This window comes from Polypterus senegalus, chromosome 5 (genome assembly GCF_016835505.1).
Source record: "Polypterus senegalus isolate Bchr_013 chromosome 5, ASM1683550v1, whole genome shotgun sequence".
NCBI lineage: Eukaryota > Metazoa > Chordata > Cladistia > Polypteriformes > Polypteridae > Polypterus > Polypterus senegalus.
Window position 1 is genome coordinate 39,833,226 of NC_053158.1, and position 26,371 is coordinate 39,859,596.

Consider the following 26,371-nt stretch of genomic DNA (forward strand, 5'->3'; position numbering starts at 1 on the left):
TAGATATAGATATATATAGCATTTTTAATGTAGGTAGATCATTTTGACCTGGTCATTTTAAAAGTAGCTCGCAAGCTGAAAAAGTGTGGGCACCCCTGTTCTAGGTTATACGACTGTGTAGGCAGAAGCTGCAGGAGTCATGGGCATTCCCCCAGAAGTGATATCCGATATCTTGTGGTGGGCATTCCTCCATTCTAAAGGATGAAATGCATGAGTAGTTAGTTCTAGTGTCACACTTTCAATTTGTTTCTCTACATGACTACCTGTTAGACACACATGTGGCTCTACATGTTTACATGGGTGTACAGGTTTATTGGATCACCTGTACCAAGTACAGTGAAATTCTTGCTTACATTTGCAACATGCAGCACATTCACACAATACAGCACTAATTCTTTTAAAATATGCTATATTTATATGCCAGTTTTTAGAAAACAAAAGTGTAAATTAAGTAAATCACATTTTTTATAACACACATATATAAGGTATGCTTGGGCCATAAGTGACGACTCCTTTTGAGACACCCGGTATTTAGGTTAGTGGGACTGAAAGGGGCGGAGCTAAGTGCCCTCACTTAGTGGCTTCATGGCACTGTACAGGAAGAAAGAGAAGACAGTGTTAGCAGTAACACCCCTCTGACTACAGCAGCTTATTACATACCTCAACAGAGGCTCTGAGGGAGTCAATTAATATTGTAAAAAAAGACACAGTACAAATTAAAATTCCCATACAAGCAACTGATATAAAGGACCGAATTCAATTTCCTTTGATTGTGTACCAGAATTCCTTAATGAATTAATTGTCCTTGGCAAAGTCTCCATTTTTGATGGATATGAAAGGAAGCAGATTTAATAAATGGAAAGTATGTTGTCATAAGACCACTAGGGGGCATGCCAGTCACCCAACCCGACACAGACAGACATTTGAGGCACACTTATAAAAACACACGTTTTTTATTCTCTTTTCTTCACCTGTGGGCAATGCCTTCCCTGTTTCCACAGGCACAATACAGTCCCAATAAGCAAAATAGCACACACTACTTATAATAAATCTTCTCTTTTCCTCTCGACTCTGGCTGTCAGAGTGGTGGCTGCTGGCTCCTTTTATAGCCCACCCGGAAGTGCTCCACTTGTGGCTGAAGAAACGGGCACATGGGCTCAGGAACCACAGCAGCGCCACCTGGCGGCATCCCCGGAGCCCAACAGGGTTCATAGAGAACTCCATCTCCCATGGAGCCCTACAGGAATCTGAGGCACCACTGCCACCCAGGGGGGCTGCCATTTAGGTCCTGGGGGAGGTACTGTTCGGTCCATGCTTGTTTCCCCTGGACCATATAAAGAAGAGGAGTCCCGGCCGGGCAAGGGCTCTGGTCGTCCGCCACAATGTAAAATGAAATAACAATCTCAAACTTGCCCATCAATTTCAGGGTTAGAGGGAAGCCAGAGTTTATTCTGGCAGCACAGGGTGTTAGGATGAAACCAACAACATACTGAAGTGGTATAGAAAAAAAAATACAAAAGCTAACACTATGTCACAAAATTTTAGAATCAACTGGGAAAAACAAAGAAAGCAGCACTTTGTATGAAAAAGCCTCAGAATTTTTACTGCTAACTTGAAAAAGGTAAATCGCGAAGGCCCTGTGTGAAGCCCATCTTGACCCTGCCCAGTGACTGTGGACACCTGGTCATGATGATGACATCCGAATGGGTAGAAACCACCACAGTGCGAAACAAGCAAACACGAGATCTAAAGCACAAAGTAAAGGTGCTTAACATTGGCAAAACTGTGTGCAAAATGGCTTGCAAATGGGAACAGAAAACAGCAACAACTGAACCAAACTGATGAAGATTATTTTTTCAAAAAGGTTTAGATAAGTTGACAATCATATCAGGCCTCCAGGCCTATAATCACAATGGGATGATTATGGTGATGTTATGTGCCGACCCACATGACTATGCCCATTTATTTCCATCATGACACTTCTGCAGTCTTAGATCCTGAAAATCTATGGAAGATTACAAGCAATGCAAAAAATTCTGAAACAAAATACAAATATTAAAAAGACATCCCAGACCCCTCGAAAGCTTGCATATTTTAATCTTTTTAGTTAGCCAATAAAAGGTGTCATTTTGCTTGACTTCTCACTACATTCATAATGGCTAATACGGTACAACAACCTAGTATTATGCCCTGGTAAGATACGGAGGTATGTTTTTATACCAGCAGAATGGCTGGTTGATTGATTTATGCAAAATGTGGATGTTTAGTCTACACTTGAATTAGAATTCATTTTTTAAAACTTATGAATTGATTCCATGCAATAATAGATTAAGAGATGAAAAATGGTTACCAGTAGGAGCAAATTTATACCTGCAAATAAAATTAACCCAAACAGTTAATACCACTAATAATAATCTCTCTGAATGTATTGCACTGTAAAGGAAAATAATAGATGAATGTCTACTGACAAGGGAGCAGATATATCAAGAGTCTTTATTTAAATATGCTGACAATAATTAATTTACTTCTAGGTGGATTCCTTATTCTTCTCAGGGTATTGTCAAGTCTGACATAGAACTTCCACTTCAAGGTAACTTGCTTCTTCTATTTCAAACCTTAATGAAACATTAAATGTCATGAATTTACTAAACATGAGTTAATGTAATGTTTCAAAAGGATTCATTTGCCTTTTTTGTGTTTTGTGTAGCTACTCTAATGCCACAGCTCCCATTTTTAGGCTTCTTTTATTTGGGCTTAGACAGAACCCACTCAGTCAGTAATCATTATTTATGCTGCCCAAGTTATTCTGGATTTTTCTGCACTTTTTCTTGATGTAAATGCACATACTGTATATATAGGTGCACAATCAAGGTACCAAAGTGGGCACAAATCTTCACCTAGAGATCCATCCATCCATTTTCTAACTCTCACAATCCAATTGTACAGTTTGAAGGCCAAAGCCTATCAGGTTCAGACTGGGAATCACAGCCATATGGGTTTTCAGTCCATCACAGTGCATACTCAAGGATTTGCCCACAGAATTTGAGTGGTCAATCAAACTAACACTCATGTCTATTGGAATGGGAGAATTAAACAAAATATCTGGAGAAATGATGAGAACATGCAAATTCCACAAAGGCAGTGACCAGGCAAGGATCAGAACCCAGCCTCTAATGAATGTTAAAAGTTGTATATGTTATAATCAGTAAGGTATAACCCAGGGGTGAGCAGTGTCGATCCTGGTGGGTCGCAGTAACTGTAGATTTTCATTCCACCCCAACTGCTTACTTAGAAATCAATCCTTGTCAATCTCAGACCTTATTTCATTTTATGGCTTGTTAATCTGTAATTGTAGATTGTTTCCTTTCCAATGATATCATTCAAATGATTTGAAGCCTAAAACAGGTCATTTTCAGTCTGTCACACTTTTCTCTTAAGTGTTTTATTAAACCAGATAGCGCATGATGAAGCCACACAGGTGTAATCTGAAACAAGTTAGATGGAGAACTGCTGGCTTCTTTGTCATTCACATCTTATTGTTAATAAAGACCTGTTAAAAACAGTGAATGCAGCTATTTAAGAGTGAAATAAGCAATTCAGGGTGGGCAACCTTAGTAAGCGAGGCCACTAACATGAAGCATCAAAATGTCATTTGAGCAATAAGTGCTTCATCTGCAATAGTTGACTTCTCAATAAGAAACTGAGTTGGAACAAAAACCTGCCGCCACTGCGGCCCTCCAGGACCAACATTGCTCACCCCTGGTATAACCATTCACAAGACACAGTGGACCACTGCTTAGGGAACCTTTCCTGGGATAATACAAATATCTGCATATGCCTGCTGAAAATGATAATGTGCTCAGAATGATACTGGAAATTGTAAAGCTTTGTGCAGCCCTTCTCTTTAATATAACATAATTTTCCCAAACCCACTTAACTGAATTCAGGGTTGCTGGCAGTACTGAAGGCAACAGCCCTGAGCCCACTTCATGCATGCGCTCACACAGGTCCAGTTTAGAATTGCCAACTAGCCTAAGCTGCACGCCTATGGGATGTGGAATTAAAATGTTAGCATCTGGAGGAAAACCCTGACAAAAAATAAATAATTCCCCATACCGGTTTACAAGTGAGGGACACCACACACCACTAGAAGAAGCCACACTCCGTTTGCTCCTGGAGGCACAGCTGTCATTACATCCTTGATGCCACCTCCACCAGTTTAAAGGGGGAGTATGGGTCACGAGCAGATAGATCAATCCATTAACAAATACGTGATTGTTTTACTAAAACAAACAACAACAACACTAACTTCACCAAACAAAGACACCAGATTATTAAACAAGGTTGTAGTTTTACTTTCAATTGTAAAAAATGGTTAATTCCTTTGCAACACGTACAGTTTGAACTTGGGTTCCTTGTGAGACCAACAGAAAAATGGAGAGTAAATAGCTAATTGCTAGTGAAATGTTTTTTAGGGGACAGGGATTTGAAAAATCTAAAGAGAAGTCCCAGTTTAGGAGAAGCAGGGACTAAAGGATTAAATAAACTTTTGCTTAAAGTGTTTGGCCCATAACCCGAAATTTCTACTATAATCCTTTATCAATTTAATTGAAGAGCCCAGCCTTTATTTTTTTATCTAAATTACAGCCTTTTGCTGCAATCCTTGGATCTAGATATCTAATGTGATAAAATGATGCGCATGTGCAGTGAAACACCTCAACAACTAAACAGCTTTGATTCAAAATGTACCATGAAATGAAGCACACTATCATCACGACAGAGACAGCAAAAGGATAGAAATGAGGAAATTTAAAAGAAAATGAAATAAATCATGTAAAAATATTCTCCTATAAACCATCAGAATTAATTTAATTTGCTGAGGATGCTGATGTCTGGACTTTATATATTTTAATTATCAATACAGCAGTAACAAGTAAAGAGGCAGTTTTGCAACTTGAAGTAAGTCAGTCAAATGAGTCCAGGACAAAGTCACAGAGGTAAATAATGGGAATCTCCATGATTTATACCTGTGAGTTTTAGCTGGATTGATATATATGGGGTTTCAAGTTATGGAGATGCAGTATAAGACTGATTTAAGCCTTCATTTGGGATGGTGTGCTTGATAATGAAACATGCATAGGTGGTAACTTGAGGGGATGGAAAGGGTTCTCCACATCAAGATGCTTTTTGGAATGAGGATGTATGTAACCTCAGTCTGACTTTGAATTCAATGAAATATTGTTGCTTTGTGTGGGCCTTCAGTAAAAAGAAAGAAATGAATAAATACAAAGTTTTTGCAAAGTTAGATTGTATATAATGCAAAATTATCTAGACAACACGTAAACAGCCAAATTATTTGAATCTATTGAATTATTTGACAGTATTCAGACTTAGCTAGACTCATTGCAGATAAATACCTGACATTAAGTTTATATTTCAATATGCAATGTTGGGGCACATATACTTGATAGTACACTTTTTGGGAAGGACCTAGTAGTTGTAGTAGACTCTTTACTGTCCACATCTTCTTTCTTCTGCTCCAGTTAAGAGTTGCCACAGTGGATCATTTTCTTCCATATCTTTCTGTCCTCTGCATCTTGCTCTGTCACACCCATCACCTGCATGTCCTCTCTCACCACATCCATAAACCTTCTCTTAGGCCTCCCTCTTTTTCTCTTCCCAGGCAGCTCTATCTTTAATATCCTTTTCCCAATATACTCAGCATCTCTCCTCTGCACATGTCCAAACCAACGCAATCTCACCTCTCTGACTTTGTCTCCCAACTGTCCAACTTGAGCCGATCTTTTAATGTCCTCATTTCTAATCCTATAAATCCTCGTCACACCCAGTGTAAATCTTAGCATCTTTAACTCTGCCACCTCCCACTCTGTCTCCTGCTTTCTGGTCAGTGCCACCATCTCCAACCCATAACATAGCTGGTCTCACTACTATCCTGTAGACCTTCCCTTTCACTCTTGCTGATACCCGTCTGTCACAAATTACTCCTGACACTCTTCTCCATCCCCATTCGACCCTGCCTGCACTCTCTTCTTCACTTCTCTTCCACAGTTCCCGTTACTCTGTACTGTTGATCCCAAGTATTTAAACTCATCCACCTTCGCCAACTCTACTCCCTGCATCCTCACCATTCCACTGACCTCCCTCTCATTTACACACATGTACATCACTTCACTGGCCACATCTAAAACTGGGAAATGGAGGAAATCAAGAAGCTGATAGGTTACATTTTTTTCAGTGCAAGTGAAGCGAGCTTTTGTTGAAGTGATATAACACATACACTAATGAAACCTCATTTGTAAAAACACAAAGCAGCACTACAGACAGTTCAGAGAAGAGCGACTGGACTTATTACAGGACTGTAAGGTAGGAGCCATGAGGTACAATTGAAATTACAAAGAGAATTAGCTCAGTAGATCCCAGCTGTTAGTCTGGAAAAAATTCTTAAAGAACACAAATGGAACTTGTAGGGGTAAATTTCACATGAATGTTAGAAAGAGGATCATAAGCACGTTTAATAAATCATCTTGTGCACGCTTAAAAAAAATAAATAAATAAAGATCGCGGAAGGGTTTTTCAGAGGGGTAGCATTAGGGAACGATTTTTGGTTCCCAAAACACCTATTCACATGAAGGTTTCAGGAAGAACCTTTTATTTATTTAGATCCATAACCGGCTCCATACAGTAAATTACCATTAATAGATGGCAAACAATGTTTGAAATACCAATGGGTTCAAGATTTTTAAAAAAAGGACTCCTGCTGCATAAAACACAAGCTAAGTCCAACGTTTCTTAATCTGTTAGTGTTCTGCCAGGTACCCTACCAAACATTAAACATTTCCGCTTTTTCAACATATTAGGTTTTTCAAAGCAAAGAGAGCTAACTTCATATGCAAATAACCCTTCCCAGCATGAAATGGTGTTTTGTTAATTAATAGTTCCACAAGGAAGTAAAAAAAAAACAGTAAAATTCCATAAGCTGCGATTAAATAGCCATTAATTTTAAGAGTGTAGTGTGGTAGACAGAAGTACTTTTGGAACTTCCATAACTTAACTTGATTTTTTGCTATAGTTGGGTGTACAGTGATGGATTATGAACTTTGCTAGGGTTAATAATCTCTTCTTGCTGTAACTCTTTTAATGTTCTAATGTAATTTCCACCACTGTATATGCCTCCATCACCATAGCCACATATGTATCAGGTATTGGAAAAAAAATAGTGTACTCATACTGTTCAAAGTAAACAGAAAACAACAATACTGCTACCACCCAGAGTCCACCTACAAATGTCTTATATCTCAGTCTTCCTGGTGGGGTTGCTCACCCACTAATCCATGTCAGAATTCCATGAAGAAATCTCTTCTCTCACCTCAGACTCGCTCTCTTGTACTCTGTCTTGTCTGGCTCCTATTGCACTAGTGAACCTTTGTCACAACAAACTTCACCTTTCTGGACTGAACAGGTCACTGACCTGAGATTTTAAATTCCTGTTGATCCTGAAATGACCTCTGTGGTTAGTGCTGGTCTGTAAAGAGCACCAAGCCACAGTGCCATAGACACTTAAACCACTGAAATTCTGAGTCCTCCTTACAGGGCTTGGAATTAATTTGCTGCCCTGCTGAAAACCTTCATACATCCGGACTGTTTCAGTGGAAGAACATGAGCCACTGTGACGATGTTGGTTCTGCCCCATGCTCCCATCTCTCTTTCGGGGGCCTCTTGAACTGAAACACCATTGGTAATGTAACCCGGATGAACTGGGCAATGAGGACACCAAACAAAGCAACGGGATGGTGCAAAATGTGCAAGTGCTTTTATCAAAAACAGTCAAAACCAAAGTGTTCAAATGTCCATAAATAATCAATAAAAAGATAAAATCCCAAACGGTTAAAGCAAGGATAAAACGAGATTAAAATCCAGTAGCAGACATTGTGGTCCCACAAGCCAAGCATAGCTCCTTTCCAGTCTCTCCAGCTCACCTAAGGCTTGCTTAGCTAGAGAGACTTCAGCCGCCATGGTCCTCACACTACTAACCCCTGATCTTGTCTACCTCCGCCGGCGTCTGCTAGACCGCTCAGGGTCATTTGTCCTCCCGTCTTCCTTCTCACACATGCAGTCATCCCTCAGATCCCTAGGGTGGAATCCACCTTGATCGAGCCCACGTTTACACTTAGTCCGTGGGAGTGATCGATCCCTCGAGCGCCGATCCTTCGCTCCTCACGGGACTCCTGACCGCGCTGACCTTCCTCTTTCACTGCCCAATGCTGCTCTCATTCTCAAAGCTTTTCCTGTTCTTTTGTCTCTTTATTTCCTCATTTTCTTCTCTCCCTTTTTTCCTTCTTGCCCCTCTCTGCTGGCCTGTACATAAATGGCTCCGTGGGCGCAGCATCTCCATCGCACACTACAGGGAACCGATTAAGCAATTTAAGAATAATCACATATTCACGTGCAGGTGTGACCCGCCAACTCCCCGCAGTTGTTCGATCGTGCCCACAGAGACTGACACCGTGAAATGGATTATTTAAAATCTGGCCATTCTTTTGAAGCCGCAGACCCGCATACCACAGCCGTCAGGCTCATGGCTAACTATTGGCCTCCTGCTGGTTCTTCCTGAACTCACATTTAAAATGGGAGTATCATTCTACTCAGGACGGTGATTAATTCACTAATATGTGCTTCACTCTGTTGACCCGTTATTTTGACCTTCTATAACACTCCGTGACTTTAGTTTCCAAATAGATCTTCTTTGCCTTGCACTTATCCTTCCTGGGTATCTAGTACGCTTAATGAGTGTACAGCTCCCTCGCAGGGCTCCTTCACTCACCTTGTCATGATGACGTGCATTGCCACTGCATGTGAGGGGTCTTCTCTTTCTCTCTCTCTCCTAGGACCATCCTTGTTGCTGTCCCGGTGTTATGGAATTTTCTATGTGGTAAAACCCACCAGGATATATTGTATAAATGGTTCAATAAATTCCACAGTTTCATTTGCTCTAGATTAATACCATATGCTGATTTATTTCCCATCTTTTCTGACTGATATCAGTACCTTAGAGCCGTGCTGCTTGTAATGCATACCAAGGGACTGAGCTGTACAACTATTTTGTCCTCATTCACCCTGAATGCTTCTTACAGCAGTGAAGCGATGTGTTGACTTTGTGTTTTTTTTCTAGCAGCTTGCTGCCTGTCATTGACAATACTCTGAAATAATCTCAAAACTGTTATGTTTATTTTCAGAAATTCGAATCAGTGTTCAACGAAGTGGAAAGGAACTGGCAAATGGTAATGATAATTTGACTCTGACAAACAGTAATTCCATTCATTTACTGTTAAGCACAGCCTAGCTGCATACATGCCATCTTGACAATGTAGAGATTTATTTGATTTATGAGCAGCTGAGTTTAAATTCTCATAAAGCTCACTCTGTGCAGTATGTGTGCATATGGCTCTGTCACTCAGGTTTAGGGACAGAAGATGATGTGCCTTCACCTTGTCTTTTATGATTTCTGAAACAGAGGGCGACTGGAAGGTTACAGTTGTGACCGGAGATTTCCCTTTTGCGGCTACAGAAGCTACTGTCTTTCTTTTTGTTTATGGCAACAAAGGTGAATCAGGCCCAATCATCCTGGGATCTGGGAAGCATCAACTTTTTAATCCAAATAGTGCAGACACATTCCAGGTATTAAAAAAGTTTTGTTTTCCACTACCATACAGGTATACAATATCTGGCCAATGTTTGGGCAGCTTTTAGAAGGCTACATGGTTTGTACATAAGAAATGCTGGTGGTTTTGTGATTACAAAATAGATTTTAACTTGCATTAATAATATAACGTGTACATTTTTAACAATGTTCTTCCTGTTTACACTTAAATGATAACATCCACCTTAATAAACGTGTCTGTGTGTCCATACGGTTGCTAGATCAATGTTATATCTCATTTGGTATGGAATTCATAAAAGCCATGCATATGTTTGAGTTGCACCATCTGTTGGTTATTACTTTATGCATGAGAAAATATGTTCTAATAGATTTGGAGTCTCCAACTCCATTCCTAGAGTGCTACTGTAGCTGTAGATTTTCAGTCAAACCTTTTTCTTGATTACTGTCCATTTTTTGCTACTAATTAACTCTTTTGCCTTAAATTTAATTGACTTTTTATTTAAGACTTAGGCCCTGCAATTAATTCTTTATTCTTTAATTAGCAGCCAAACAATAATGAGATATAAAATGAGCCAATACATAACCAGCTAACCTGTGTCCATGATACAATATCTGCAGAAAAAGAAAGGTGAAGGTCTCAGTAATGCTGATCTGCACAGGGTTAGGGTTAGGATTAATATGACAGTGTTCATAGAAAAAAAGATAATCAGCACTATTAGAAATGTCTGCTGTGGCAGAGTGAGAGCACCGACAAGCCATGGAATTAAATAACAGGTTTAAATAACAACAAGAATTGGAGTCTAATTAAAAACTGGCTGGAGTGATTTTGGTTGGAGTTTAAGGACGCGACTTAGCTGGTCATCTTTTGGCTTACGTCACAACTCTCTTCTGCTTGGGTGCCATTTATGGTTAGGATGAAGACCTGCTCTAGGAGAACCCTGCAATGGATGGTACACTGCAAACTTAAATTTTACCTTGACTGAGATGATTGGCACAGCTAGTATAGTATAAGCTTTGTAAGGGCATTTACAGAATAAATGGGGTTCAGGCATTATTGTCCCCTTTATCCCATCCATCCATTGTCTGAACATGTCACATGAGCCAGGAGCAATGCCGTCCGAGTCAGAAGCAGAACCGTAATTAACTCTATAATCGGACCACCTTCTCTCACAGAGCACATTTACACGTACTGCACCAGCTTGGAGGCACTCATTAACAGGCTGAATGCTAAATACGAGTTAACTCATGAGGCGATCTGTAGATGGACACCTCTGACGAGTTATCTCATAAAGAGTCTTTGAGGCTGTTGCGCAAAATGTGAGCATATTCATATGTAACACATGTCAATAGAGGATAAATGGCATCTAAAATAAGAATGAGAAATCACTGTGGCATCCTGCATCAGTCTATTTGCATTTGAACCAGCATTTATAGGAATGATTTCTACTTTACATCCATTACTCCATAATTATGAATTGAATTAGATGGTGTCACAAAAGCCACAATGAGACATAGCAAGGTTTGGGGCAGCCACCAGTATAATTTGGTTTCATGGCTGCAAATTGTCTTTAAATGATAGCACTGCTGCACACAAAACTGAGTCCAATACAGAACTGAAGGGATAAGGAAAAGGTGGATGCTTTTAAAGGGGAAGACAGGAAGTGAAGTCAAAGGGGTCGGGCTTGTGAGGGCCTTCTGCCATTGGTGCAAGCCTGGACGTGACATCACAGGGACAGGAGCCGGCAAGGTCTCCTTCCATTGGCTCGGTCTCGGAAGTGACATCCAGAGGACCAGGTGGGATCTCCCGTGAATGGTCTGCAGGCAAGGGAGAAAAAGAGTCGGTGGACTCTGCCACATCCTGGTGTGTCTCGGAACTGCCCTTACTCAAGCCCATTAGCTGCCTCCCATGCGCACGTGTGTGACAATGGATAAGAAGGTGGGTACATGGATATTACGGTGGTGTAAAATTACAATAAAGCTCATTTAAAACAGATTTGCTCAAAAGCAGTCCACTAAGAATTAAACTGTAGTCTCTGCACATGACCCAATAAACCTATAAGCGTATAATTACAGTATGAAAGTCTTTTAAATATTAGAAATATACAAGCTAAAATACACAATAAGCATTAATGAATAATAACACATCACTTTGGGATCAGGCAAATATGTACATATTTTTTAATACTTGACACCCCACAGGCAGCACAGAGAACAACTGTACTACACCAGACTGGTGATTATAGTTCTACAATTTCAATGTACATTTTTCTTATCAAAATATTGAAAGACATAATGAGATTATAAGGCTTTCTGATTATCCTTCACCCTTATAAAACTATGATACAAGCAGAAACACACACACAAGATCAGATCTGCAGTACATCATCCACAGGGATTAAACTAAGTGAATGCCATTCCTCCAGATTGCCAATTTAATTAACTTATATAATGTCTTCTGTACAAGACTGTTAAAATCAATACTTGGAAAGACTTACTGATGAATATCACTAACGGTCTCAGAAAGCGTCTGTTTCTTTAAGCTTTATCTAACCATATGTACTGTTTCTCTACCCAGGTTAACCTTAAAAACCTCGGAGAGCTTTACAAAATCCGTATAGGCCATGATAACAGTGGGGAATCCCCTGGGTGGTTCTTAGAGGAGGTTATTCTGCAAGAAATATTGACAGAAAAAGATCTCATTCTTCCTGTCAAGGAGTGGTTAGATGAAGAAAAAGGATCTGGAGACGTATGGAAGGAGCTGGCCATTCCCCGTGGTATGAAGAATGCTCTAGCAGGTACTGTGCATCCAGTATACTATATATCAGCAACATGCTGAAAATAATAGTTTACTACAGTGTTGGCAAAATCAGGCAGTTATAAAATAGTGATCTGCCTCTCCAGTACACATATACATACTGTAAATTTATATATACAGTTTAATATACCGTAAATACCTGCATATAGGACGATACCATGTATAGGACGCAGTGGATTTTTGACCCTAAAAACCATGGAAAAACCTGTGTACCTGTTTATAGGACGCATCCTGATTTTGAGTTACTAATTAAAAGCTGCTGCCGCCAGCGCCAGTGATTGTATCCATGCGTTTGTGTTAGGTTGGAGTCTCTCTGAACATCAACAAAGAGCAAGAAACATACTAGACGGCGAAAATGATGTATCGGTGGCGTGAAAATTCAAAATAAAACAATTTCCAAACATTACAATAAGGCATACAGGTGGATGTATTGTAAAATGAGCTTGCAAACGCCGGGTCATTCTCCAAAATCAATACAGTATTCTCTCGCTCACTAGCTTGCTCTCTCTTTCGTGTGTGTATGTGCCTCTCTCTCGCGCGCGCCTGTGTGTGTGTGCATGTGCCTCTCTCGCGCCCTTGTGTGTGTGCCTTTGCCTCTCTCTCACGTATGTGTGCCTCTCTCTTGTGTGTGCCTCTCTCTCGCGAGCCTGTATGTGTGTGTGTGCCTCTCTCGTGCGCCTGTGTGTGTGTGTGTGCCTCTCTCTCGCGTGCCTGTGTGTGTGTGCCTCTCTCTCGCACGCCTGTGTGTGTGTCTCTCGCGCACCTGTGTGTGTGTGTGTCGCACTCTCTCTCTCTTGCTCGCTCGCTGCACATGGAAATGCACAGGGAGAGACTGAACATGTACACACCGAAAGGGAAACTGGCAAAAGTTTGGCGAACTTTTTGGTCGTAAACCGATTTGTACATGTACCGAGACGTTCGTGAACCGAGGTTCCACTGTATCTTTGTATAAGACACACCTGGGTTTTTAGGCCTACTTCTTAAGAAAAAAATGCGTCCTATATACGGGTATTTATGGCATTTTATACATCTGTGTGTATATATATATATATATATATATATATATATATATATATATATATATATATATATATATACAGTATATATTTATATACAGTATATATTTATATATTGTCACACACGTGTGTGGGAGGCAGCTAAAGCGTTTGAATGAGGGTAATTCTGAGCCAGACTGGGATGTGGCAGAGAGCACTGACTCTTTTTCTCACTTTTCTGCAGACCGTTCACTGTAAATTCTGCCTGGCCCTGTTGGTGTCATTTTTGGTCCCGAGCCTATGGATGAAGACCCTTCTGGTCCCGGCCCCATTGACGTCACTTCCTATACTGGCCTTTAAAAGCCTCCACCTTTCCCCTATCCCCACGCAGGTTCGGATCCTGATGACTACGCCATTGTCACAAACTCGACAAAGAGCCATAACAAGGTTTGGGTCAGCCACCCGTATATTATTTCCTGGCTACAAAATTGAAATAAGTGATAGGAGTCCAAAACAAAACTGAGGGGATAGAGGAAAGGTGGAGGCATTTAAAGGCCAGTATAGAATGTGAAATCAAAGGAGCCAGGACTGGAAGGGTCTGCATTCATAGACTCGGGCCCGGAAATGACATCAGAGGGGCCGGAACCAAAAGGGTCTTCATCCAAAGATTCGGACCCGGAAGTGACATCAACAGGGTCAGGAAGAATTTCCTGTGAACGGTCTGCAGATAAGCGAGAAAAAGAATCAGTGCACTCTGCCACATCCCGGTCTGGCTCGAAATGACCCTCATTCAAGCCCTTTAGCTGCCCCCAATGCACATGTGGGTGACAATATATATATATAAGGTTGTATGTTTTATTTATTTATTTTTTGAAATTGTAACTGCAACTTTTAATAGAATTTTGTGTTTTTCTTTTAACAGTTGTGGTTTACCAGGTTCATATTTACACCGGAGCCAAGCCAGGGGCAGAAACTGACAGTTCAGTTTACATGAACTTGATTGGAACTCAAGGAGACACTGGAAAGAGGAGACTCCACAGATCTGTCAACCAAAAAGTGAAGTTTCAGCAAGGACAGGTAAATATTACCAAGGGGGTAAGCCATACACCTAGTTTTATGATCTGTCAGTTCCTTTAATTATAGTAAATGCATATGTAATTTTAAAGCACTGCAGCACTAAAATAAAGCTTTTTTGTAGATACTACCTAACAATGTATGAAATTTTTCATCCTTTTTCAGGCATCAAGAGCCTGTAAAAAGTTTCCTCCAACATTGTGATGCTTTCTCAAAACAACGATGGGTTAATACTTAAAAGAGGCCCCCTCATGAGTTGAGATTGAGTTCTCATGTACTCTCTGTGTTGACACACAGTCTGGCTTTGTTTCCTAATCTCAGCCACATGCATATTTGCTTGTGTTAGTGTGTGCTGAATGACATAGTGCCCTCCCTTCTGACTTTGGTTCCTGCCATGCTGCCTATGTCCAAAACTGTCTGCATTGCTTGGAATAGTCACAAGCCCAAGATGACCCTGCACTGAATAAAGCAGATTTAGGAAATGGATGGATAGAATACCAAAGATTGGCATATGAGAGCAAGGAACTTAATTCTGTTTGTATGATACAAGAACTTGTTTCAAAAGGTAATCATTAAAGAGGATACACAGAACGCTTGAATATGAAAGATAGTATAAAACTTTTAATAATAGGATGAGCCATCCAAAAATAAAATCAAACCTGATACTTTAATTAAAAGAAACAAAAATGTGTAGAAATACCACATCTAACAATACATAAGCCAGGAATTAATTTTTTTGGGGAGGCAGTACACAAATCACAATTTAGCCCATCATCATTATAGTTGAAACTGCTATAAAATATATTAGGTGCAAATCAGAAAAAAACAGGTAAACGTGTCATAATGTTGTTCCTCACTGTCAGTAGCGTGACATAAGATATGAGATTATGACTTCACTGTTACTTTAGCACTATGAAAAAAAAATAATTAAATGAATTTGTTAGAATGACAGATATAAAGAAAAAACATGGTGTTAAGAGGATACAAAGGACAAAAAGAGGTTCAGGTTAAACCCCGTTAATATCTAGATCTCTTTTTAAAGTAATGAAAGAAAAAGCACTAAGACAATGTGACCACATACCACAGTCAGGAGAAGTTGTTTTCTACCAGTTTGTCGCTTCTGAATAGGAGGAGCAACCTGTTCAGTTGCAACTCCATAAAGTTGGCAAGTTTATCTATATTGGATATCTAGAATTGGCAGAACATCTCTGGATGTAGGGGCAGTGACATTCGTCAGCTTTGTGACTGTAGAGGAAAGAGGAGAAAGGGTCAACAACTGCGCCCTCTCTTGGCATGGAGTGGTATCACTTAACTTAGTGGAAGGTGTTCCCTAAGTCCTTGTAACTGCTAATGTGTGTGTATAAATATAATATAATATAATATAATATAATATAATATAATATAATATAATATAATATAATATAATATAATGTTTTCTTTTATCAGATTGATATTTTCAACATTGAAGCAGTGTCTGTGGGACAACTGAAAAAGGTCATCATCGGACATGCAGGGGGTGGCCCAGGTAATGTGCAGTAAATAACTTTGCACTCCTTGATTAATATTGTCATAAAGCCAAAAAACTGTGTGTAACTGTGAATCTTAAAACATATGATGGTCCATATGTTGTATGGTGAGGGGGGCAATGGTGCAATTTTGAGTGGTGGTACCTCACTGCTCCATAGTATTGTGAACAACGTCCAGGCTAGGCATTGCCTTTGTGGAGTTTGCATGTTCTCCCTGTTTCTACAAAGGCTTTTTTTTAATTTAATTGTCACATCTGTTAGGCATTTTGAGTGTATGTTTGTGAGTGTGCCCTATAATGGACTTGTGCCTGTTCATCTTTGCCTTCTGAAATGGGTAAATTGAATTCTGTGATGCAAGGGGCCTTAGTGGATTTCAATTCTGTAATGACTTGTATGCAACTTTTAATTTGAAACAATGGGTGTTTGTGTGATAATGTGCTCCTTTTGGCTGCTGTACATAGGTTTGCGTCTGATTGTTATCTTGGCATTTCTGCTCTGTGAATGATTTATGAACTTGGGCCTCATTTTTCATTATCTGTTATACTGTGTGTTGTGGTAATCTGAGGTACATCAGAGACAAACAAAAGAAGAATTTTAGGGTGGCAACCCAGCCCTTCCCATTTATTCTTAGTCCTTTAAACAAAACCAGACACACAATGGCGAAAAAATGAAAACAAAACATTTGCTAGATAAGGTGAAGGGCCGATGTTAATCCGGTCCAACTGTCAGGTTGATCAACATGGAGTTCCTTAGCTCAGGTCGTCTCCTTCTGGGCGGTAACCCTTTTAAATCCTAGGGACTGGAACGGTTGGAGTCAGTTGCCCTCACTGGGTGGTTTCTCACAACTGTGGAGAAAGAAAATTCTCTTTTTCAATATTTTGATACCTATGACCTGACAACGTCTGTCTCATAACTTCATGGCGAGATTATTTTTCCTAGTCCAGCTCCTATCTGTGCAGCTTGAATATCATCAAAGATTCTATTCTTTAATATCTTAAAGATTTACATCTAATGTTTAATCTTAATAACAAATTTAAATTGATCAGCGTTAGTGGGATTTGTGTGTGTGTCCTGTTAATGGATTAGCATTCCATCTAGGGCTGGTTCTGATACTTTATCCCTCACATTCATATTGCAGGTGTGGAACTGGGATTGATTAAAGGATAAATTCAGGTTGTCACTTTTTCAAATATCTCCTGTATTCAGTGTGTGGACCAGTACTTGTCTGAGGTGTCTCTATGTTCACCTCATATTTGGGAGTATTTTTCTGGTTCTCTGATTTTTTTTTTCAGATTCCACAGACATGCTGTTATAGGTGGTCTTGTAAGCATAAATTCAGTGTACTAGCGTATGATCTGGTCTGTGATGGATTCCTGTCCAGGCCCAGTCTTTACCTGGTACCCAATGTTGTTGGGATGGGTTACAATTTCCTACCACATTCTTGAAGAAAGCATTAAAAAGTTACACAATCTAAATACTTTTTATAATTTAGTGTTTCATCCTGAAAATTGGTTATTCAATGTATACACAATATGTTTATGCCAATCTTATTCCTGCTATTGTCACTCATTAACTCAGCAGATAAACCCTATAGCAGCAAATCACAGCCTGTTGTCTTATAATGCCAGCTGAGCAACTGGAGTGTGAATAAGAAAGTATAAGTACAAAAATAGCATTAATAAATGGAAGTAAAGGACTCCCGTTCTTTCTATATAATCTGTCACATCTTCTCAGCTTGTAATTATGTCAGTAATTTTTAACTTAACATCTTTATACACCGAAGACATTTTCTTGCAATTTCTAAAATGCTATTGGGCATAATTTAAAAGACAATTATGCTTCCTTAAGGTAATGGATGGTTCCTGGAAAAAGTTGTTATACGATTCCAAGAAGAGAATAGACAACACGAAAATGTTTTCCTTTGCAACAGGTAGAGTATTTGAATTTAAACACTAGCATCTAACCCTAAAGCTGTAATGGCCTTTGTTTCATTGCATTAAGTAAAAAAATTCTTTCCTTTATCAGGTGGCTAAATGAATATCAGGATGATGGAAAAACTGAACGAGAGCTTTTTGCAGAAGGCAAGTTCACATATTTGGCGGTGTTATATTCACCTATTTTAGATAATACTTTAAAATGTAAGGGGTCCTGGATGAGGAAGGACCACTCTCTTATCACAAAACCTTTTCTTAAATTGACGACCTCTTCAGAAGGATATCTCTGCATTAGAAACAGTCTCCAGTGAGAGGAGAACCTCAAGCCAGTGTGTCCTTTGCTAGCAGAGAATGCTGGCACAGACAGAGGTTTGAACACAACAGTGATAGCCAGGGTGAGAGGTACACGGAAGAAATTTCAGTATCTGCCCCTCATTGTTACATCTAAAGAAACCTTTCAGGCCCTAAAGTGAAGTTTATGAAAGTGGTGTGGTATGTTCTACACAAGTGAGCTATGGCTGGAACATGAAAGATGGAATGACCAAAGATGAAAATAATCAGATAGATGTGTGCAGTGATCATCAAGGGAGAAGAAGATCAATTCTGAGTTAAGAGAAGGAATTGGAGTGGAGTTGGTAAGTGTTGTGCTGACAAGAAATGGACTAAGGTGATTTGGGAACAGGAAGTGAAAGGCAGATAATGACTGGGATAAGATGTGCCTCAGGATAGAGGAGGAGGGGATGAGGCAAATGGAGGTCACCGAAGAGGGGGTTGTGTTGCAGGTTTTGTCAGATGATATGAAAAGGACAAGTCTCACCTTAAAAGATAGACAAGACCATAAATAGGGCAAGAAAAGGATTTGGACTAAACGGGGTAAACTGGGAAAACAGCCATTAAACTAGTGAAGATGAATATTCCATAAGCAACACTGAGCTGGGCTGATGAAGTTTTACAATGAAGAGAGAAAATGTCAGTGACTATCAATATCATTATAGTATTGTGAATAATCAAAATGAGGGAAATTACTCTGTTTTCAGTCATTTTATTTTATAATTTGTAAATTCGCTGGAGTTCTGTCACATATATTAAACATATTGGTTTATGAATAACAGAAAATAAAGCTCATGAAAGTCTCCTTTAATCCTATTTACTAACTGATAGTGATAGTTTTAATATTTCAGATTCTTTTATGTTTTAATTGTATTAGGTTACAAGAAATCAAAAGAAGATTATCCAAAAGGTAAGACATGTTTTTCATTATTATTCAAATAATATTGTACCAGTAAATTATTTGGTTTCATATCATGAGACTTGAGTTGGTTATACCAAGTAATTAGTGAAGTGATTTGAATTTCTATTGAAACTTTGAGTTTCACTTTGCAAAAAACTGAAGAAGCAAATTGTTTCTCCATAAGTGAAATTTGCACCATTAGCACACGTGTTTTCATCTCACCTGCTACCTCCTACTTACTATAGTCAGGGTATTGAAAGTGCGAGGACGTAACTACAAGCACTTCTCTACATGCAACGTTGGACTTTCTGTATGTGGCTGTAGGAAACCTGGATTGGGGAAAGTGATTGCAGATGCGAGACAAGACTAGCAGGCCATCAAGATGTGAGTGTGTGGAGCTCAGTGGAATTAACAGTGGAATATCTGAGTATTGTTTGAGGGTGTTGGAGGAAAGAAACATGAGTTTTGGCTATGGAGTAACACTTAGAGAGAAATATGCCTTGATTTCCATACCCTAAAACCTAAATTTATTGAATTTCACGTTTTGCAAATCCAAAATTCACTGCAAAATGAATTTTAGAGGCAAAAAAAAAAAAAACTAAACTCTGTTTTGCTCATCAGTAAAAAACGTCTATAAATTAGAACAAGACATAACACAACGTATATAGCGTGATTTGATTTCTTTAGCTGTCCTTGCACTACTGGTAAAAAGTTTTAAAACAACTCAGTTTTTTAAGTTTTTATGGAAATGCATGCAGTTTACAGTCTAATGTTCCATGAAATTAAGGCATACAGCAAATAAACAATGGCAAATAAAAAACATAAGTCAAGGAATCGTTAACTGTACAAAATTTTATTCAAATTTTTGATTCATCAAAGTAGCCACCTTTTGCTGATATAACAGCTAAACTGCGGTAATTATTTTGATTCAGAATGCCAGTCACTCTGTGCAAGTAGAGTCCAGTAAAAGAACCCCAGGCTGTCACACTTCCTCTTCCATGTTTGACAGTTGGTGTCACACTATCCTTTCACCAACTCAACAGTGTACAAAACACCATACGTGATGAAGTGTAGATTTCAAATTTTGATTCATTGGTCCACTAGACTTTCTTCCAGTCTGCAGTAGTTCACAGCTGGTATTTCAAAGCCTTATTTTCTCCTTTAATGAATGACTTTGTTACTGCCGCTCACCCTTTCAAATCTGTCGCATAAAGTCTTCTCTTCACAGTAGAAACTGAGAGTTGCTTTTATCGTCCACCATTAAGCTGTGCTTGAACCTGTTCTGCTGTGAGGCGCCTGTAATCACACAAGCTGGTGACCCTCAGAAACTTGTCTTCTGAGTGGGTTGTGACTTTGGGTCTTCCAGAACTCTTCCTATTAGAGTTTCTTAAATTTTTCAATTGCCTTTGGATTGTGTAGGATGCCACTGTACACTCACTGACACTTTAATTTGTTTTGCAATTTCTCTAACTGAAAGGCATACATACACCTTCATAGTATTTGTAGTAATAAAATAAAATATTGCAAATGCTGGTGATGTGCGTTCTGATGCAATTACAAAAGCAATGCATTTGTTTCTGTAATATGCTATTTGCTATGAGATTTATTAAATCAGTGTAAACGTTTGGAATGCACCATTTGTTGGAATGAAAAACACAATATGTTTGAAATGTGCCAGCTGTTGGAATGGCAGAGACATAGTAAACAGATGGACACACAGACACACAGATATTGGTTCTTTTATTAAAATGGATAGTTAGAGTGGATAATGATACATAGAGGTTCATCTTCAGCAAAGCATAAGCATTATTAATTCCCCATATTACTTGAAATTTCTAGTTGATTTGTCATTTTATAAGAAACTAATTCCGCTTTTAGTTGGCTGGGAAAAACCACTTAAGGATTTAAAAAGCATCAGTGGTTAGTGTGCTCACCATCTTATTACCCTATATTTTCAAAATCACACGCTTAGAATGGCCCAGCAAAATGTGACCAAGTATTTTTTATTTATTTATTTTTTTTGGGTTTTCGTAGAAATGTCTAACTTAATAATAAAAATAAGTTCTGGACATATAATCTGAGGTTTCCAAACCAACCCACAAAGAAATGAATAGCAGTATCAGTCTACTGCAATGTAGAAAATAATGAAAAAATGTTTCTTGGTGCTTACAAGAAGTGCTGGAACCAATTGTTTTTTAAATAAAGTTGGTGGACCCTTTAATATGAAGAATCGTCCACTGTAAATCTTCAATTGTTTCTTTTTCTATCTGGGCTTATAGATAGCTGTCCATGCATGAGCAGTGGTAGTGTCTACCTTTAAAACACTTCTCCAGTGAGTGCCTGGCATTTCCTCCAAATGCATAAAATTTGACATTTTAGACAGACAGACAGACAGATAGATAGATAGATAGATAGATAGATAGATAGATAGATAGATAGATAGATAGATAGATAGATAGATAGATAGATAGATAGATAGATAGATAGAACTTTAATTTTGTTTTGCAGAGGCTCAAGAAATATACAGAAACAAACCAAAACAATGTGGGATGTGTTGGTCACTTTTCTATAGTCATTAGGTGGAAAGGAGCCTGCCTTGTTTGGAGCTGGAATAATGCAGGGTGTTTTCCACCACAGTGGCACTGTTTGCAGCCTTAGCGTCAGATTCAACAGATAATGGAGAATACAACAAAGTCCTCAAGTACAGGTCTAGACTACTCGAGGACTGACTCCATCTGGCATCGCAGCTTTCCTTCATCCAGTTTTATCTTCAGTTACGGACATCCCAAACTACTGGTCCGAGGTGGACTAAATATTTTAGGCCAGATTAAAAATGGAGCAATGATTAATTGGAATAAAAACTTTCAACAATGGGGTCCCAGAGAACTTCTATAGAGAGACCATAAAAATGCAGTAACAGAACAAGTGCTATACAAAGGTGCACCGTGTATAGATTATTCCATTAAACTCTTTAATCTACTTTAATGCAGTTCTCAACATTAATTTCAGTAACATTGTTCTTAAGCTTTATTTCATATTTTATCCACTGCTTTCACTACTTACAGCTCCATTTAGCACTTATTCTCAAGGTGTCATAACATTTCCAGCATGTAACACAATTCAAGATTTGCAAAATGATGCATTTTAAAGAAGTGCTACAATAATCTTTTTATCAATTTAGCAACTGTTGTTTTTTGTACACAGTGCTATTTACGTAAGCACAATGTGAAAGCATTTTACAACACACCTAGCTGTGGGAATGCGTTACATTTGTATCTGTGTTAACTGGTTAAGCAACCTATTCAGAGTTGCAATAAAGAGCACTATTGGATTTCTTTGAGGATATGCCGATATGCAAGATGTTGGAGTAAATCACTCCAGCCCCCTCCATGAACCTTCCCCAAGTCAGATGTTCTCTGTTAGTCTATCTTTGGTCACCTATTTACTCACACTGGTGGATATTTCCTTTAGCTGTTTTGGACCCATCTTCATATCTGAAAGTTGTTAACCTTTATGTCGGCCTCTTTTTACTAAACTGAAGTCAAAGGAAACTTGCTGAACACTCGTAAGAAATTATTTTGCCCTTAAAAATGAATGTCTTTTTAAAATTTTTCTGTAGTAAAATGGAAAAATATGCACATTCCCTAAATGAAAAAAATAAATAGAAAAACAGGCCACACATTCAAAAGTAGTCTCCCAGACTAATGTTTACTTGATTTTGTTAACCTCTTTTTTAAGTCTCTTTGGAAGAAAGTGTCTGCTAAGCAAATAAATGTAAATGTAAATGACCAGGGACCTCATGTATAAGTGTTGTGTACGCCCATTTCCACGCTCACATCGCGATGTATAAAAGCTAAAATCGGGGTGAAGCCACGCACATTTTCACGATGCTCGAACCCTAGTGTACAAAAGTTCTCTGCTTGGTTTTGCAAACTGGCCGCACCCAGCGTTAAAGCAGTGCTTTTGTTCCAGTGTGGTTTCCCTTTCTTTTTTAGATCCACATCCCTGACGTGGTTTTATCATATACACTGAAATTAACCGCATATTGTTTATTAGTTTAAGGCATCTGATTGTAATTAACCCGTAACAATATAATGGTCCACAGAATGGCCAAACTATTCCAAATACCATAGCTGCTTTAGCGTTGTTACTCCCACTCTACAGCAGCTGATCGGAAAGAGGATTATCGGTATACAGCATCAAGCAGACGCTGCCTCAGCCATGCTGTCTTTTGAACTGCTCTCATACGGCAAACACTTCAGAGCATTTCCTGTACTGACCTCGCGGTTCAGAAACAGTTTCATCTCCAGAACTATAAACGCACTCAATCAGTCCATCAAGTGCTCCTTGTAGAATTGTTTGTACTTATAAGTGCAATTACCTCACTGTAAACTTACGATACAGTTATAATATTGCACAACCTGAGCCACTTTAGGGTGTGTATTTACAATATCATTTTAAGATGAAATGCAGCAAAATATGTTAATTACATTATACAGATAAAATGTTAACATCATTTAAATAATCTATATTGTTAATAATTAAACATGTGAGGACATGGTGTCGCAGCGCTAGCAAGGATCTGGCGCTCCATTCACAGATTGTTCCTGCCTCGTGCTGTATTCTTGCTAGGGCTGACACGACACTGGAAGGATAGATGGATAGAATAATTAATTATGTATTACGAATATATTTCAATGTTCCTTAAAAGTTTTGAAGAATCAGCGTTCTAAGCTTACAGATGGCTTAACGTCTATTACAGAGCTGATTGTATGGCGATTGGGTATTTGGAGATAGAAAAGGAATGACAGGAATTGGGGGTTAGTACGTTTGCAAAAGACAGTACTGCTGCAATAAATTATTTCATCTAAGGTCACGCATGGTGCAGCAATCGTGAGGTATGAACAATCACTGCACCACCTTGTTCTCATGTTTATTAGCATGCTTTAACTCCTATCATCATGGAAATGATATCAAGTATACATCTCCGTATTTTGTAATGTCACGAATGTAATGGATTCTCTGTCCTGTCAGAGGAAGAGAAAGCCCATTTAAGAAGCATGTAGTGACTCACACACAGGGCACATAGAAGAACACATACAAAACAAAGCATTTAACGTGCTACTTTAGTTACGATGGTATTTGAGCAACTAGTAAATTAAACAATTTTAAGATGAAGTTTATGATGTTCTACTTTAATGACAAAATAAACTACGTGATTAAAGTGGAAATTTCAATATTAAAGTTGACATTTCGTGCTTTTTTCCCCACTGTGTGCCTATTTTTTTTCTCTGTACCCTAATAAACTTTCATATGACACTCAGATGGTGGGCTACGACTCGCCTTTTCACAGTGACTTTGATATCTGACAACTTTTTTATTTCGGGCACTGTGCAACTTTGTGAACTTGAGCTTTTGAGTTTCTCCAACACTCTATGTCACTCGATCAACTTCCTTTTGTTGATTATATCACTGTTTAAACCAACAAATAGTATGTTTTTCCTTGCCTCCACTCGGTATTCACTGAAATTCTTCTGTTTTCCTCCGTGCTTTTGCCATTGCCTTGTCACAGAACGCTGAGCTTAAGCACTATTTATATTGATTTGCATATTCAAAGAGGCATAATTCTGGCAGGAGTTGGGGAGTGACAGCAGGCACGTGCACGTGCATTACTTTCACACTGACTGGGATTTATGTAGCAGAAGAACGTGGAAGTTGGCGAAAGCACAGACTTATGCATCTGAATTTTTTTGTGTGTACGCACATTTCCGCTTTTTGTCCGTACACCATGTTTTAGTGCGAATTCTATGCATGAAGCCTCAGGAGATTACCACGATAATTTAAGAGAGAGGCAATAGGATTGTTGAGAAATAGGTAAGGAACAGAAAGAGGAAAAAACAAAATATCAAAACCAAACTGTCAAATAAAATTCAAAAATGAAAAAACAAAAACCAAAGCTAGATGTCCATACTTTAACCAGAAAATAATTTCCCGTAACATAACTTTCATGTCCATTCTGCTATCAACCCATTTAAATTCAAAACCTTGATTCCATCTTAAACAAAGGCATGAAATGATGTGACAGTGCCACAACACGTGGTAGCAACTATAGAAATGATAAAAAGGATGGTTATGTCCATGAAAATACTATACAACATAGTAAGAACCATAAGAGACCAATATAAATTATGCATAAAAATAAAAAATAATTATGAATGTCCAATAATATGTGACAATTTTATGTTAACAGAAAAATTGGCATCAAGTGGACCTGTGCAATTGCATATTATTGTCTTCATATAAGACACATTTTAATTGAAAATTATTTGTTCTTCATAGTAATTTAAAATAACAATTCTTTTTTTTTATTTTCAAAGGAAAATGGAAAATCCAAGTGAAAACCTTTCAAGACTCTTCACAACCTAAAGACATTAAAGTTACTCTTGTTATGTACGGTGAAGAAGGGAGAAGTGCTGATATTCTTCTTTCTTCCAATAAACCTGGACATGTCAGTTTTCTTCCTGGAGCAAGAGATGAATTTCTGGTAAGATTTGGCCTTGTTGAAACCTTTTATTTAAGATGACCACCTTTTGCACTTCATGGTAATACAATCCGTCAACCACACTCTGGCTCCTCGTCTTATCAATTTACTTTCCATTGAGGTTTTTATTCAGATAGTAATTTTTGTGTTTAATTCCACAGGGCGCAAGGCAGGGTGCCAGCCGACCGCAGGGCACACACACACAAACCAAGCACACACTAGGGATGATTAGGATCGCCAATGCACCTGACCTGCATGTCTTTGGACTGTGGGAGGAAACCAGAGTACCTGGGGGAAATCCACGCAGTCACGGGGAGAACATGCAAACTCCACACAGGGAAGACCCAGGAAGCTAACTGCGAGGCAGCAGCACTACCCAATGTGCCACCGTGCCACCCGGTTTAAACCAACTGGAAATATAAAACAAAAAATATTTTATTGCATAAGTATTCATACTTATACTTATATTGGTTTTAGAAATCACAGAACTATTTACAGGGAGATCATTGTATGTGATTTTATTGATTTGGACTGGCTCGTCATCTCCTTTTTATCTTTATGACAGTGACACTTTTG

The 26,371-nt window shown here is 38.7% G+C and overlaps 1 protein-coding gene across 1 annotated transcript in view; it reads left to right on the forward strand.

The window, feature by feature from the left end:
• The window catches only part of LOC120529864 (lipoxygenase homology domain-containing protein 1-like), a 419,576-nt gene that overhangs the window by 127,828 nt on the left and 265,377 nt on the right, over positions 1-26,371 (forward strand). Inside the window, exons 23-32 of the mRNA XM_039754083.1 lie at positions 2,532-2,590; positions 9,255-9,299; positions 9,533-9,696; positions 12,255-12,474; positions 14,412-14,566; positions 16,010-16,088; positions 17,938-18,019; positions 18,115-18,170; positions 19,231-19,263; positions 25,632-25,798. Coding sequence (XP_039610017.1) covers positions 2,532-2,590; positions 9,255-9,299; positions 9,533-9,696; positions 12,255-12,474; positions 14,412-14,566; positions 16,010-16,088; positions 17,938-18,019; positions 18,115-18,170; positions 19,231-19,263; positions 25,632-25,798 — 1,060 coding nt within the window. The remainder of the gene's footprint in view (positions 1-2,531; positions 2,591-9,254; positions 9,300-9,532; positions 9,697-12,254; positions 12,475-14,411; positions 14,567-16,009; positions 16,089-17,937; positions 18,020-18,114; positions 18,171-19,230; positions 19,264-25,631; positions 25,799-26,371) is intronic.